The following is a 16,447-nucleotide window of genomic DNA, read 5'->3' as shown; positions in this document are numbered from 1 at the left end:
ACGATCTCAGGTGAGTGACCCATCTTGAAGCCTGACTGGTTAGGGTCAAGAAAATCGTTCTGAGAGAGAAAATGAGAGAGTTGGTCATAGACAGCATGCTCCAGTGCTTTGGAAAGAAAAGAAAGAAGGGATACCAGTCTATAGTTTTTGAAGTCAGAGGGGTTGAGTGTTGGTTTCTTGATGAGGGGAGCGACTCTGGCCAAGTCAGTGGTCAGGGATTAGTTGATGAGGGAAGTGAGGAATAGAATAAGGTCTCCAGAGATGGTCTGGAGAAGGGAGGAGATGGAGTCGAGCGGGTAGGTAGTCGGGCAACCGGACATGACCCATAGCAGGATTTCATCTGGAATACATGTTTGAAGAAAGAAAGTATTTTTCTATATCAGTATTAAGCAGCTTGTTATGCCATGCGGTGTAATGGATCATGATGAATGGATATCAAAACTGTCAGGTAAATTGTCGTTTAATGATGAGATGGATACATTAGTGTAAAATTGAGTGTAAAAGGTAACTTTGTATTTAATACACTACTTTGAAAGTAAAAATATAAAAATGTTACTGCAGTTTCTGATAGTTTTTCATCATTGTTGCGATCATAAATGTTATAAAATACAAATATTCTAAGGTATTTTGAGGCAACACAGGGGAAGCAATGACCCAAAATGTCAATACAGGTGAATGCATTTTCACCATTGACCTATAGGGGGTGATGAAATTGACCTTTATCAAGTTTTGTTCAGCGTGAAAAATTATACAAGTGTGCCAATTTCCACGCTTCTATACTAAATCGAACAATATGGTATTTCTTTGGGGAGCTTATCTACTGTACTATAACATCATTGTCCTCTCATAGTATGTTCTAGTTCCTTTTGCATCCCTTTGATATGTTAAGTAGAAATTGTGCACCCATATTGATTTTTTAAAACCTGTTATATTCAATGCAGTGCCCTTTAATATAGACTACATGGAGAATTCAATAAATCAGATTTCTAATATGAATAATGACTTGCTAAACTGCCAAAATTCAGAATTTTGACATGTCCCTCTTTGCACCCTCTGTGACATCCAGGAAGATTTTAACCCACTTAACCTCAAAATGTCTCCAAGTTGTCACCATCAATGTAAGTCCTAGTTATGCTGTTTCTTTGACAAAGTCATTTCTGAAGATTATTATTGATTCATGTGATTAATTTGAAGATAAAAAAAGAATAATAATAAACCTGTCCCTCATTTTAAGGTCATCCCTGTTACTAAAATCTTGTTTGAATATAATGAAACTATTCCTTTAAAAAAAAATTAAAAAAATACATTTTGAAAGAAAAACATTTAACATCTAACAGTCAAATCATAGTGTAAAAGCAGGTGAGCTGGTTCTATTCTTTTTTTGGTCATTTTCTGGTGTTTTATGGTGAAAAACTGAGTGGATCAATCATAACACGTTAACCCTGTTACCCATAGACAGACAGGCTAGAAATGTTTTAACAATTTTTTTTTTTTTTTTGTGGAGCTTGCATTCAATTGCCCTTCCTCTTGCATACAACAAGCTTCCATTCCCTCTGTTACAAGGGGATTTATGGCTGATGGACGATTAAATCGTCAACCCTGTTACTTTATTTGGCACTTAGTCATTTTTTTATTATCCTCTTGAAATGGGAAAACATGCTTTTTTATTTAATTGAACATGTGCTCTTTATGACAGAATGTTAAAATTAGGTGAAATGTAAAGTATTTTTTCCACCAAGTTACATATCTCAAAAAACACCGAATTGTTGGTGAAGTTGAGCAGAGCCTTTTAGTACTTGATACAGTTGGTGCCCAGCCTGTACGAGTCGTCAAACTTCTTCAGGTCACAGGCTTTGGGCATGCCACACGCATGCAGTCTCCTCCTGGAGATTCACTGGGACAGCAGCACCACCTAGGGGACAATGATGGAATAACTACACTGTTTCACCAGGTAAATTGACTGAGAATAAAGTATATTCTATGACATTACAAAAGAAAAAAAATGAACATTTTCACAATGACATACTAAAGAAAATCTTACTAAAGAAAATCTTACCAAAGTGGACCAGGTTGCTTCTCCCTCTCATCCTCTCTTCTCCTTTTTTGTCTTTACATTTTATGTATTAAAAAGTGTCATCTCACCTCCTCCCTGTGCTTCTCACACTTACAGATACCGTAACCGTCTTACATCTGCATTACATTTGGAACACAGTTATACACGTCGATCCAGAGCATCCCAAACATTCTCAATGGGTGACATGTCTGGTGAGTATGCAGCTCAGGGAAAACTGGGACATTTTTAGCTACCAGGAATTGTGTACAGATCCTTGTGACAAGGGCTGTGCATTATGCAGATAATCATGAAATGCTTTGAAAGGCTGGTCATGGCTCACATCAACACCATCATCCAAGACACCCTGGACGCACTCCAATTCACATATCGCCCCAACAGATCCACAGATGACGCAATCTCTATTGCACTCCACACTGCTCTTTTCCACCTGGACCAAAGGACACCTACTTGACAATGGGGCCCCTCAGGGGTGCGTGCCTCCCAGAGTGCTAAGAGCCTCGGCGTGACCCTGGACAACACCCTGTCGTTCTCCACTAACATCAAGGCGGTGACCCGATCCTGTAGGTTCATGCTCTACAACATTCGCAGAGTACGACCCTGCCTCACACAGGAAGCGGCGCAGGTCCTAATCCAGGCACTTGTCATCTCCCGTCTGGATTACTGCAACTTGTTGTTGGCTGGGCTCCCTGCCTGTGCCATTAAACCCCTACAACTCATCCAGAACGCCGCAGCCCGTCTGGTGTTCAACCTTCCCAAGTTCTCTCACGTCACCCCGCTCCTCCGCTCTCTCCACTGGCTTCCAGTCGAAGCTCGCATCCGCTACAAGACCATGGTGCTTGCCTACGGAGCTGTGAGGGGAACGGCACCTCCGTACCTTCAGGCTCTGATCAGGCCCTACACCCAAACAAGGGCACTGCGTTCATCCACCTCTGGCCTGCTCGCCTCCCTACCTCTGAGGAAGCACAGTTCCCGCTCAGCCCAGTCAAAACTGTTCGCTGCTCTGGCACCCCAATGGTGGAACAAGCTCCCTCACGACGCCAGGACAGCGGAGTCAATCACCACCTTCCGGAGACACCTGAAACCCCACCTCTTTAAGGAATACCTGGGATAGGATAAAGTAATCCTTCTAACCCCCCCTTAAAAGATTTAGATGCACTATTGTAAAGTGGTTGTTCCACTGGATATTATAAGGTGAATGCACCAATTTGTAAGTCGCTCTGGATAAGAGCGTCTGCTAAATGACTTAAATGTAATGTAAATGTGCTTAGTCCCCTCCTGTACTGCTTGTTCACCCACGACTGTGGCAATGCACGACTCCAACCCCAATAAGTTTGCCGACAAGACAACGGTGGTAGGCCTGATCACAGACGACAATGACGCAGCCTATAAGAGAAGAGGTCAGTGACCTGGCAGTGTGGTGCCAGCAGTGGCGACCCGTCATTCAGGGAGGTTTAGAGCACCACCGGTTTGTTGCCTGTTTTACATGTTATTTTGGCATGAATACGTTTCACATATCAGTTTGCAAACAATGTAAAAACACATTTATTAAGTGAATAAAGCCGTATACAAACATGGTGTCTTTCTTGCTTTCTTGAGTAAGGCAGCTCCAAAATGCAGGTGTTTCAGTCTAGCTCAGTGCTTTCTGCGGTGGAGGGGCAGCCAGCGGAAACTAGGAAGCTGAAAATATATGGCATGGGCCCTCAGATCCTAAAAAAGTACAGCTGCACCATCGAAAGCATCATGACTGGCTGTATCAACACTTGGTATGGCAACTGCTTGTCATCCAATGCAAGGCGCTACAGAGTGTAGTGCGTACGGCCCAGTACATCACTGGGGCCAAGCTCCCTTCTATCCAGGACCTCTATACCAGGTGGTGTCAGAGGAAGGCTCCAGCGTTTACGGTGATACAGCCTCTGCAGAAGTCAGGGCATTCATACTTCTTGCGCTTCACGGCGCAGTGCAGAGCTGTTGTGAAGGATGTGAGTTTGTGTTTATACAGGACCTCCCGCCCCCACCTACCGTCAACCATTTATGTCAATGCGGAGCTATACGGAGCCCTCCGTTACAGAATTTGGGAGGCGCACAGTGATGCGGTACGGAGCTCAATTTGGCCTCTGTGTGCCTCCGGAGGCTCCGCAATTGTGTCACACCCTCCATACGGAGTCTACGACCACATTTTCAGATCAAGCAGAAGTTGGCTCCTCCACCCCAACACACACATGCATACTGACGCCACACATTGCTGCTACTGTCCATTATATATATATCCTGTTGCCTAGTCACTTTACCACTATCTATATGTACAGTAAATAGCTACTTCAATCAACAACAAAAATGATACTTTAAGGAAAATGTTTTTATACATTTTCAAATGTTTTACTTTTATGTTTAGATCAAAATATATACAAGTATACATGAAGGTGTCTGTAATAGAATAAACTTGGCAAAAGCAAATGTAGACATTAATAAACGCATATCAAAACTTCCTTCATATTTTTCTTAAACGGTTGGGGAGTGCCAAAATGGAGTCACGGGGTCTTCAAAACAGTGCCCTTTAGTCATCTAGTGTATAAATCATTGGCGCCATCATGTGATTCCAATCCCGGAAAAACAACAGAAAAAGTTTGCGTCGCAACTTGCTCTGTCAAAACATTTCATTTTCCATTCTTTTTAAAACAATTATTGTACGAATGCGATGGACTATATGATATAATAATGAAGTCTGCATTGTTACACGTTTTAGTGCCCTTTTGTGTTTGTATCGTTTTGGCGAACACTGGTCTATTCAACAGCGTTTTAGTCGACATGAGCTATGATCACTACGCCGAGAAGACAGTTGACTACCTACCCTGTTACCTGGCAATGCCATTCAACTCCTTGGTCAATTTGGGATACATTTTCATGGGCATTTACTGGCTACTTCAACGGATGGACGGTAATAGAGACACTAGGGCAGATTACGTCAAAGACATGTTCGCACTCATGGCCATTGCCTACGCACCTGTGCAGTGGGTGCGCCTCGCGACTCTCCTTCGTGCGCCCGCTGTTTTGGACCAGTGGTTCACGCTTCCCATTTTCGCGTGGGTGCTGGTGTGGTGCGATTTTATCGAGCACGGTTGGCGGACACGGTACGCGTTAACGGTCGAGTTGTGCTCCATTCTCAGCTATGGCCTTTCGCTGGTGCACGACCAAGGGTTCGAGGTGGCCCTCGGGTGTCATGTGGCCTTCGCGGTCATCAAAGGTGTAGGGGTAAACCGTAACCATGGAGACTGCCACTCCCGGAGATACCTGGGTCTTGCGGTATTATCCTGCAGTGGTTTCGTGTTGCTGAAACTGTTGGATCACACCCTGGCTCGGTACTGGCCATTCCAACATCTCACTGGACACTTCTGGTCCAAAGTGTGTGACGTTCTGCAGTTCCACTACAGTTTCTGCTTTCTCACGCACTTAACAAGCATAGCACCAAAACGGACTGAATAGGTCTGTCCATGGAGGATCAATGGCAATAGGTCTGAGTCTGTCTGCAATTAATGTGTTCAATTGTCTTCGTGGACTTGAGGGAGCAGAAATTGTGTAGAAGAAACAGCCCACTTCAAGGACAAATGACAAAACTGAGTCGGTCATTCACTGAAGTTATATTCTATATAGTAGGCCAATCACACCTAATTCAGATTTGAAAAGAAATGTAGGTACAGGTAGGCTGGTTTGATAAAATGCAGAGGGGAAAAGGCAGCAAGAACTGAGTCAGCCAATGATTTAAGACTGATGAAGATATATATTTGTTTTTTCTTTGTAATTTTAACCAATGCACGACATCTCGTTTGTTAACATCTAATCTTTTAAGAAATATCAACATCAGTGCAACATATATTTCCAACAAATGTGTAAATATGTCAAAACAATCATTGTCATAATATCTAAAATTGGAGGAATTAAAACTGTTTTATGAGAAATCTTTTAGCCACCCACTTTACATAATTTATTTTGTGGTCAATCTTTACAATTCCAACTTTGTCACGCCTGTCAGCACAGGCTCAGAGAATAATAACTTCCTACTGGTCCAGAACAGAGCAAGTCCCGCCTCCCGGAAGTCCTGATTGGCACAGTAGATGATGGGGTTCAACCCGCAGTCTAGGTAGGACATCACTGATGACAGGGTTCTCAGCCAATCAGGTGCAGGGGATAGGTCCAGTCTACCCAGGAGAATCAGCTGTGGGGAAGTGAGAGGGGTAAAAAATAACCATTGGCTTCAGGGAGGAGAAATGCAAAATTAATCTGAAGAGAGTGTGTGTATAGATGTTTGTGCGTGTGTCACCTCTGACACAGCCAAGGGAGTGTAGCAGAACAGGTAGAAGGCCACAATCAGAGGAGTGACAGAGGAGAGGTCATCTGGGTCACTATGAAGGAGAGGGAAAGAGAGAGCTGTTACTGAGGAAGGTACTAATCTGGGTGCCTCTTCATTCTATGTGAGGTTGCCTTCTCTCTTCATCGCCTTTCCATCATCTGCACTGATCTGTAATTTTCGAGTATATGTGAATGGAACCTCCATTTCTAGCTTGAATAAGATACTTTGGTAAAGCAAGAATGGTGTGCATGCATCAGGAAATTGATGTGCAGTTATTTCACATCGATGTAAACGAGACGAGGGGGAGGAGACCATTTGAGACTATTACGACACACCCAAATGCTCACAAATCACAACACATACCTGTCGCAGTTCCTCTCGCAGCCAGCAGCGGTGAAGAGAGAGTAGAAGAGGATGAGGAGGAAGGGGATGACGATGCAGATGGAGAAAGCACAGAGGATATAGACCAGCATGTCAGAGTAACTGCTCTCCCAGAACACTGCACACAGCATCTCTGCAGGGTCGTACCTGAGAGTTGGAGAGAGACAGAGAGTTCAGAGGCAGGGACGGACCGGACCAAATTCGGCCTGGACATTTCTAACAGACATGCCTATTTTTTTCCTTGAGGGCCTGACACCAGCCCATTTTTTCCTTGGGCCCCAATAAATTGGCCAAATAATTATAATTCTGTGCAAAACCCCAAATTTAGATCGGCTAACTGGGCTAAAGATAGACCAGAGTACATTGATGGAAGAGAAGATAAATGAACAATGACCTAGTCTTCCTCACTGTATGTCTAGTATGACCCAAATAACTACAAGACCCTCACCACAACCCTCCCTCACCTGATCCAGTTGTAGACCACAGGGATGCTCCCAAACACCACCCCTGTCAACCAGGAAGCCAGGCAAGCCAGAGCCACGACAACAGAGGCGCCTCTTCCTGTGGAGGCCACGCCCTTGGCTCGCTGTACGCAGAGAATCGCTGTGGAGAGGGGAGGAATGACTTTTTTTTAAAGTAGTGCACTACATAGGCAATAGAGTGCCATTTGGGACACACAATATATGCAAGTGGATTGAGGATTGTTGAATTGGATGTAAAAGATGCATGTGTGAGGAGAGGAGTGGGTGTTTAGAAGTGAATAGTGAGAATGATGAGAATGGAAAGTGTGTGCGTAGAGAAGTTGGTTAGCGCATTAAGTGGTCATCAAGTCAGTCCCGTAACACTTGTTTCTCCAAGTGAAATGCGGATTCAAAACGCCTACAACCTAGGCCCAGGAGAGTCTCACCTATGCTTCCAATAGAGGAAGTGATGAAGGCGAATTTGAGCAAGCTGACGACCTCGCACCATGGTGACCTCTGACCCTTAGTCAACATAGCCAATAGGGAGCCAGAGATGATGAGCAGGGAGGAGCCAAGGTCGGAGAGGGTCAGACTGACGAAGGGGACCCAGTATCTACAGGGAAACCGACCCCTACACTGAGAAAGAGACGGAGAGAGAGATTATTCTATTTCAAGCTTTTTATAGGCTCTGCTCATTGGCATTGCTCAGTGCCTCTTCATCAGCAGATATAGCTTATTTGTACTGTGACATTTTGTAAAAGAGTGCCACCATCAGACAGGCATATGTAAACTACAACGCACTCACAGAAGTAAGCTACAGTCAGAACACTGGGTTACAAAGAGGATATGCGAGTCCTTGGTTAGATCTCCTAACAGTAGGTCAGGGAGAGAAGTGTGTGTGTGTGTGTGTGGAGTCACACACACACTCAGAGTTAATAACAGTTACCTACCATGATTTTTACCAGTAGTACCAGACAGTTCCCAATGACCCCCAGCACCATCTCCACGCTCAGAACTGCCACCAGCACTGACCTCTCAACCCTTGTCCAGGACTGATCCAACACTACCGATGTGCTGCTGTTGGCCCAATCGTTCACTGAGCGATGGAGAAGAGAAAGAACAGTGATTATAAGTTATAAAGATATAAACGAATGCAGTCAATTACTGTTGGTTAGTCAAATTCTACAATCTTGAAAGCCTCACAATGTGTAGAAAATCATTGCAATTATAGAATAATTAATGTAATTATAATACAGTACCGTACTTACTTTTAAGACGGCTGGTTAGAGTCCACAACCATGAGGAGATAGAGGGAATTATGGATGGGAGAGTGAAGATTACACAAAGTGAGACCGTCATCAAAAACAATCTCCAATTAAAACTATCCTGCTTCATTAGCCACTGGCAAATCCCTTATCAAGCATTGTGTGAGTATGTGTGTGTGTGTGTGTGTGTGTGTGTGTGTCGTTTTCTTATCTTTGTCTTGTCATGTACTATAATGTGTTTGAGTATACAGAGGTCCTTCTGTCTATCTAACTTTGGGAACTGTGGTTGTCCATGTATAGTATCTGTTTATGTACTGTTTATGTACTGTATAGTATCTGTTTATGTACTGTTTATGTACTGTATAGTATCTGTTTATGTACTGTATAGTATCTGTTTATGTACTGTACTTGTGTGTGTATATATATATATATATATATATATATATATATATATATATATATATATATATATGTGTGTGTGTGTTTGTGTGTGTGTGTGTGTAAAATATCACTTCTAAATACTGAATGAAGCACAATCAATTCCAAACAACAACAATACATTTAATAATTTCACGTAGCACTGTATTTTAGGATAGAAAATCATATTTTCAAACTTTTTACCTTACCACCTGCGCCACATCAAACATGGCAACTTTTTGACGTCCAACGCGAGATCTCTGTCATAACGTTCTTTCACTTCCTGCCCACGCAAATTGCACTTCTCAAATCGTCCGCTGTTCTGGTTTAGAAGGCCAAATAGCGACAGGTCGGTGAGTTTTAAGTTATTTTATCAACTACATACTTATTTGCAATGGTTTGAACTATATTTTACAACACATAATATCTTTGTTGATATTTCTACTGCCTTTTGGTACTTGTATGACCGCTGCTTTTACAGCTAAAGCTACATAACGTCAGTCATTGGAAAAGTCCTTGAGGATTTTATGGCTAACCGGTTGTTGCTAGCCGGCTCGCTAATGCTTGTTTGTACCTATCTAACAACATGCATTTGTCATAGCGTAAAGCGTTTTGGTAGTAATACATTTTGCTACAATATACCATGTCACGCAGTAAAAATAGCCTTGAGCAGGGCCTGCGTCACCTGGGTAGACGGTTGGGTTTTTTTTCTGGGAAGACAGTTGTCTTGCTAGAACACTCATGTCCTCAACTAGCAAGCTAACGTATTAACTAACCTATGCAGTTAACAGATATTTATATTAGTGTAGTAGCTTCTTCTCTCTTGTATCGCATGCTGTCGTCACAAGGACCAGCAGAGCGCTGACGTAAGGGTCATAATGATCATCACACATGAACGATTTTAATAACAAGCACACATACTAACCTCTTAGCTATGGAACTTAATTAGCCATCCTACTATGGTTTGTTTGTTGACAAACATAAGTTATTGGATGATAACATAAGGCACATCTTTACATTATGTCATGACAAACAAAGTAAGACCGATACAGGTTTTCTGAATGAGTGCAATGTATTATCTGGCAGCAGATTTCAATAGGACGGTGGCCTTAAAAAAAAAAAATATATATATATATATATATATATATATATATATATATATACACACACATACATATACACACAAATACCCTGTATTGCACTTGCGTGTCACATGATTAATAATTACATGTGTATGTTTTTCTTTCCCAACCTCTTCCTGTGTTGTTGGCGAGTTCCAGACATGTCTGCGGCGTTGCGTGTACTATATTCTGTGTCCCGGCCAGGTAAGACCTCACCGAAGGAAGGGAGGGATGGATGGATATTGATGGTGTGGTGCACTGCTTTAGTGATAGAAAAGTCACACTGGTCATCAACAGTTCAAGAGGAAATTTAGGCTATACTCAGTTATTTGGGGTAAACAGTGGATACAGATACCCAAAACGCATCTCAACTATCAATGAAGATACTGATTGTAGGTCGCTCTGGATAAGAGTCTGCTAAATGCTCTCAATGTAATATTTTAAGACGAGTCAATGCTGTTAGCTGTCATTGAAGTCTACTTGCTAATTGTTGACCTCTTGTGGTGAAAACACTTCCCTGGTAGCTCCGTTCATCCTCTGCCTTTTAGGTCATAATTTGACTCCTCCCACCCCCCACAGGTGCCTTTGCAGCTGGACACAATCTGGTGCGTCCAATCAGTCTGTCAGCCCAGAGAGAGGGTTTCAGTAAGTACTGTCTCTTACCCCGGCTCTCAAGGTGCGTTCGTTTTGCATCACTGGGTGCACCGGGTGGGCGGCATTTGCACATTCCATTAGTCCTAAAGGGAAATCCCCACCCATCCGGGCCCCTGGGAATTCAAAACGAGCACACCCAGTGTCTCTCATATACACCTGACCACTGTGATCCCCACACAGCTGCACTTTGTTTGCCTTTGATTAGTATGAATGTTCAGACACTCACTCAACATTCATCACTGTCTTTCTCTCTACCTCCCTCTTTCTCCCTCCCGCCTTCTCTCTTCCTCTCTCTGTAGAGTATGTGAATGCTCAGGATCTGCCCACAGACATGAAGTCCATAACAGACCGAGCCGCTCAGACTCTGCTGTGGACGGAGCTCTTCAGAGGTCAGTTTCACTCCTGACTCTTCGTGACACCAACCCCCATGTCTGAAATGGTGCTGTATTCCCTATATAGTCCACTACTTTTGACCAGGGCCTGTAGGGTGTCGTTTGAGAGACAGCCACTGAATAACCTGGTCCCAGGTTTTTTTGTTGCTATTTTGCAAACTCCTATGACAAATTTCATAGGAGTTGACAAGAGGGCACCAAAAGATCAGGGACCAGCCTTGCAATTAAAGGCTACATACTGACAAAGTAGTCTTTACCTGAAATCTGTACAGTGCCATTTTGGATGCAGCCAGTGCAGTGTATAACATCACTTCCTAATTCTTGCTTCCCCAGGATTGGGCATGACCATGAGCTACCTGTTCAGAGAGCCGGCCACCATAAACTACCCGTTTGAGAAGGGGCCCCTGTCGCCCCGTTTCCGCGGTGAGCACGCCCTGCGCAGGTACCCATCTGGAGAGGAGCGCTGCATCGCCTGCAAGCTGTGTGAAGCCATCTGCCCTGCCCAGGTACATAGAAACACACCTGTGGCCTGTTGCACCAGTTGGGTGTAAAAACGTGGTCTTAAATGCTAGGTCAGGCGTAGCTACGTCAGACTTTGATCAGAATTCACACCTGTTTGCACCAATCCAAAATAAGACTTGTCGTAGCTTAGTCCAGTGTAAGCAATGCGCGTTCATGAGATTTAATGCTTCATAATGATGGTTGCTAGGCTGCGCCCATTACTAGGCTGTTGCCATCCTCGTGGCAGTTCTAAACTTTGCAAGGCATGTCACTTCCATAGAGAGAACAGTCCACCCCTTTGCATAGCCCACCACTATGCATGAACCTTTTCTTAACCACAACTAGATGGATCCATAAAGAGTTACTGTGGGAATTAATATCTTTTTTTACTTTTTATTTAAATCGGGAGCCCATTGAGACAAGGGTCTCATTTTCAATAGTGCCCTGAGGACAACAAATTCAACACAAACATTCCCCAAAAAAGTGTGTATATACACACCTACGCATTCAAGGGTTTTTCTTTATTTGTACTATTTTCTACATTGTAGAGTAATAGTGAATACATCAAAACTATGAAATAACACATGGATTATTTTATTTTTTACATTGAACCTTTATTTAATAGGCATGTCAGTTATTAAGAAGAAATTCTTATTTTACAATGACGGCCTACCGGGGAACAGTGGGTTAACTGCCTTGTTCAAAGGCAGAACAACAGGTTTTTACCTTGTCAGCTCGGGGATTCGATCCAACAACCTTTCGGTTACTGGCCCAACGCTCTAACCACTAGGCTACCTGCCAGAATCATGTAGTAACCAAAAAATTATGATAAAAAATCTAAATATATTTTAGGTTCTTCAAAGTAGCCACCCTTTGCCTTGATGACAGCTTTGCACACTCTTGGCATTCTTTCAACCAGCTTCACCTGGAATGCTTTTCCAACAGTCTGGAAGTAGTTTCCACATATACTGAGTACTTGTTGGCTGCTTTTCCTTCACTCTGCAGTCCAACTCTTCCCAAACCATCTTAATTGGATTGAGGTTGGGTGATTGTGGAGGCCAGGTAATCTGATGCAGCGCTCTATCACTCTCCTTCTTGGTCAAATAGCCCTTACACAGCCTGGAAGTGTTGGGTCATTGTCCTGTTGGGAAAACAAATGATAGTCCCACTAAACGCAAACCAGACGGGATGGCTTATCGCTGCAGAATGCTGCGGTAGCCATGCTGGGTAAGTGTGCATTGAATTCTAAATAAATCAGACAGTATCACCAGCAAAGCATCATCACACCTCCTCCTCCATGCTTCACAGTGGGTACCACTTATGTGGTCATCATCCGTTCACCTATTCTGCATCTCACAAAGACATGGTGGTTGGAACCAAAAATCTCAAATTGTACTCACCAGACCAAAGGACAGATTTCCACCAATCTAATGTCCATTGCTCTTGTTTCTTGGTCCAAGCAAGTCTCTTCTTATTATTGGTGTCCTTTAGTAGTGGTTTCTTTGCAGCAATTCGGCCATGAAGGCGTGATTCATCCAGTCTCCTCTGAACAGTTGATGTTGAGATGTCTCTTACTTGAACTCTGTGAAACATTTTATTTGGGCTGGTAACTCTAATGAACTTATGCTCTGCAGCAGAGGTAACTCTGGGTCTTCCTTTCCTGTGGCGGTCCTCACGAGAGCCGGTTTCATCATAGCGCTTGATGGTTTTTGTGACTGTACTTGAAGAAACTTTCAAAGTTATTGAACTTTTCTGTATTGACTGACTTTCAGGTCTTAAATGAATGATGGTCTGTCATTTCTCTTATTTGAGCTGTTCTTGCCATAATATGGACTTGGTCTTTTACCAAATAGGACTATCTTCTGTATACCACTTCTACCTTATCACAACACAACTGATTGGCTCAAACACATTAAGAAGGAAATAAATTCCACTAATTAACTTTTAACAAGGCACACCTGTTAATTGAAATGCATTCCAGGTGACTACCTCATGATGCTAGTTGAGAGAATGCCAAGAGTGTGCAAAGCTGTCATCAAGGCAAAGGTTGGCTATTTTGGTTACTACATGAATTCATACGTGTTATTTCATAGTTTTGATGTCTTAGCTATTATTCTACAATGTAGAAAATATTAAAATACAGAAACCCTTGAATGAGTAGGTGTGTCTAAGCTTTTGACTGGTAGTGTGTGTGTGGTTACAATACAAATTCAACTCCACCATTTTTTTTAAATGTATTATTTCTATCAAAACAAATGCAATTCTCATTTAACAAATTCAACATTAGACTCCTAAACTGCCTTAGCGACGCCAGGGAATCAAGATGCAGGGAGTTCTGCAGGTTATTCCAAAAAGTTGGGGGCATTATAACTGAAAGCGGATTTACCTATTTCGGTGGAGAGACCCGAGGAACCTCGAGTGAGCGGGTTTGGTATCTCATGTTTTGATATTTCAACAACAGAGTTAGGTAAGTCAGATGCTTGTGTAGTAGAACTTGATAAACAAAAACGGAATCATGAAGTGATCTACGGTACTTGAATGAGGACCAGCCAACCTTTTGATACAGGGTGCATGTGTATTAAATCCAAATGCGCATATATTTATAGGTGGGAAACCTATCTTTAGTCTAGATGACTCGTCTTGTTTTTTACCACTGATCAGACCATTTTGATAGCATGTTATGTAGCCTATAACAAGTTGATGATTTTGCTGTTTACTCGCGTAGTAGCTTACTCCCGACCAAAAGCCTGTGACTCGTCCGATGTGATTTTGTTTCACCGAATCTCCGTCAGTATATTTGGTAATTTGGTCTCTGGCTGGGAAAATAAGTGGAGGTGGCAGCTCATTTATTAGTTTGCTCATCTATCGCTGATCAGAAACATTTAGCATGCTATAATGTTGCCCAAATCTACAGTGTTATTTTGCTAATGACTCGTCTTTAGGCAACTCCAACAGTCGGTGGAGGCTGTGAAATACGAACGCGAGATTCACATGCTTTTGAAAATGGATGACTGTTCTTTCTATCGGTATCGTGAAGACAGTCTGAATTGAACACCCTACGCCGCCTGCTCTCAGCTAGACAGGTCATAGAAGGCTTGCTCCCAGGTGGTGCAGCGGGTATCATTTTTTTGTGGTCCGGCTTTGAGCGCATTTTACGTCGGACGTATTGTTACGGCCCAACTGGTGCAGCCGGCCCCTGTGGTGTTTACACTCCTGTACTATTCGCATCTGCATATCCCTAACCCTCCCAGTGCATCAAAACACCTGCACTTTGCAACGGAAATCCCTCCATGGTAGCGTCCAAAATTGGTACATGTACATAGACCCCTGCATAGTGCATCCTATAGGTCCTGGTCAAAAGAAGTGGACCGTTTCCTATGTCTGCTATACCACAACACCTTCAGGCTCACTGCCCTAAACATGATTACCCCCCCCCCCCCCCCCATTGCATAGGCCATCACCATCGAGGCAGAGCCCCGATCGGACGGCAGCAGGAGGACGACGCGCTACGACATCGACATGACCAAGTGTATTTACTGTGGCTTCTGCCAGGAGGCCTGTCCTGTTGACGCCATCGTGGAGGTGAGCTGGACCTTCTACCTCTCTACTGTGGTCAGTGTCCCAACTGGCACCCTATTCCCTACTTAGTGCGTTACATTTGACCAAAAGGAAATAGGGTGCTATTTGGCACAAAACCCCTCTACCATAGCTTCCTCTGTAGATGTCTGGCCGTTCAGATTCCTGTGACTGAGTTTGGCGTAAAGGACCTGTAAAACTATTTGGTTTGGTGTCTCCCCTCTCATTCTTCCTCCCCCCTCTCTCTCCCTCAGGGCCCCAACTTTGAGTTTTCCACAGAGACTCATGAGGAGCTGCTATACAACAAAGAGAAACTGCTCAACAACGGAGACAAGTGGGAGGCTGAGATCGCTGCCAACATACAAGCTGATTACCTCTATCGATAGACCGGCTGGCGCGCAGATACACATACACACACCGACTGACCGACTGACCGACTGACCGACTGACCGACTGACTGACTGACTGACTGACTGACTGACTGACTGACTGACTGACCGACTGACCGACTGACCGACTGACCGTACTCTGTTGATAACCATGAAACGCACACAGATGCGGTATGACAGACTGGCACACACATTGTATAGATATCCGTCAGCCTCTTTGACACAGACACGCATCCATCCATACTATACAGTTGATCCAGATCAATGGTTCACACCCAGATGTGTTTCCAGAGATCCAGACAGCACCGTTTATCTATACTGCATAAATATTGAATGTGATTTGGATGAATGGGACAAATAAACAGCAGGAACCCACAGCTCTCCAGAACCAGGTCTGTGTGGACCACTGTATTAATAAGCTCAGTTCACCCACAGACAGAAGCACCCTCAGTCTCCTGTACCGGCAGCCCGCCCACAGATGCCTATCCTGGGGCACATTCAATAGGGATACGTTGTGGAAATTTGCAGAAAGAAATTACATGAATAGAGTTGACATGATTCTTTATTCTACTTGTCAGAGAGGCATGTTTGTTCTACGTACCATATTTCTATCTGAACGTTCCACAATGCTGTGCCCTACTGAACGCACCCCTGATGTCTTTCCTTAACTGTACTGTTTATCTGATTCGAGGTAAGATATTGCCCCTAACCACAGATCTAGGATCAGATTAAAGTAACCTTAACCATTAGGGGCAAGGAAATAAATCTGACCATGTGTTAGTGGTTAGGGACAACTACCTACTTTGTGTTCCAAATGGCATCTTACCTGCTATATGGTACACTACTTTTGACCAGGACCCATAAGACTGGT

The 16,447-nt window shown here is 43.4% G+C and overlaps 3 protein-coding genes across 4 annotated transcripts; 2 read left to right on the top strand and 1 right to left on the bottom strand.

The window, feature by feature from the left end:
- The first annotated feature begins 4,729 nt into the window (after nucleotides 1-4,729).
- tmem187 (transmembrane protein 187) lies at nucleotides 4,730-6,019 on the top strand. The gene is given in 1 exon segment (NM_001146585.1): nucleotides 4,730-6,019. A coding segment is annotated over 1 exon segment (765 nt). The 5' UTR covers nucleotides 4,730-4,789; the 3' UTR covers nucleotides 5,555-6,019.
- Nucleotides 5,853-7,467, bottom strand: si:dkey-9i23.8 (pinopsin). The gene is made up of 5 exons (XM_082973786.1): nucleotides 7,449-7,467; nucleotides 7,265-7,403; nucleotides 6,783-6,947; nucleotides 6,390-6,471; nucleotides 5,853-6,284 (listed from the first exon to the last, which is right to left on the bottom strand). The coding sequence occupies exons 1-5, from the start codon at nucleotides 7,465-7,467 to the stop codon at nucleotides 6,072-6,074; spliced, it is 618 nt and encodes a 205-aa protein (XP_082829912.1). The 3' UTR covers nucleotides 5,853-6,071.
- Nucleotides 7,468-9,222: 1,755 nt separating this feature from the next.
- Nucleotides 9,223-15,967, top strand: LOC106602580 (NADH dehydrogenase [ubiquinone] iron-sulfur protein 8, mitochondrial-like). 2 transcript variants are annotated; one of them, XM_014195286.3, is made up of 7 exons: nucleotides 9,223-9,296; nucleotides 10,224-10,268; nucleotides 10,644-10,709; nucleotides 11,018-11,107; nucleotides 11,444-11,616; nucleotides 15,065-15,193; nucleotides 15,442-15,967. In XM_014195286.3, exons 2-7 carry the CDS (start codon nucleotides 10,226-10,228, stop codon nucleotides 15,571-15,573), a joined length of 633 nt encoding a protein of 210 aa, XP_014050761.1. In that variant the 5' UTR covers nucleotides 9,223-9,296; nucleotides 10,224-10,225; the 3' UTR covers nucleotides 15,574-15,967. The 2 variants fall into 2 exon arrangements, with proteins under 2 accessions (XP_014050761.1, XP_014050762.1); XM_014195287.3 differs by having other exon boundaries at nucleotides 9,229-9,292.
- Nucleotides 15,968-16,447: the final 480 nt, after the last annotated feature.

Source organism: Salmo salar, chromosome 04, assembly GCF_965601325.2.
Source record: "Salmo salar chromosome 04, fSalSal1, whole genome shotgun sequence".
Classification (NCBI taxonomy): Eukaryota; Metazoa; Chordata; class Actinopteri; order Salmoniformes; family Salmonidae; genus Salmo; species Salmo salar.
Note: the sequence above shows the minus strand (reverse complement) of the source record. Positions and strands in the feature narration are given on the sequence as shown.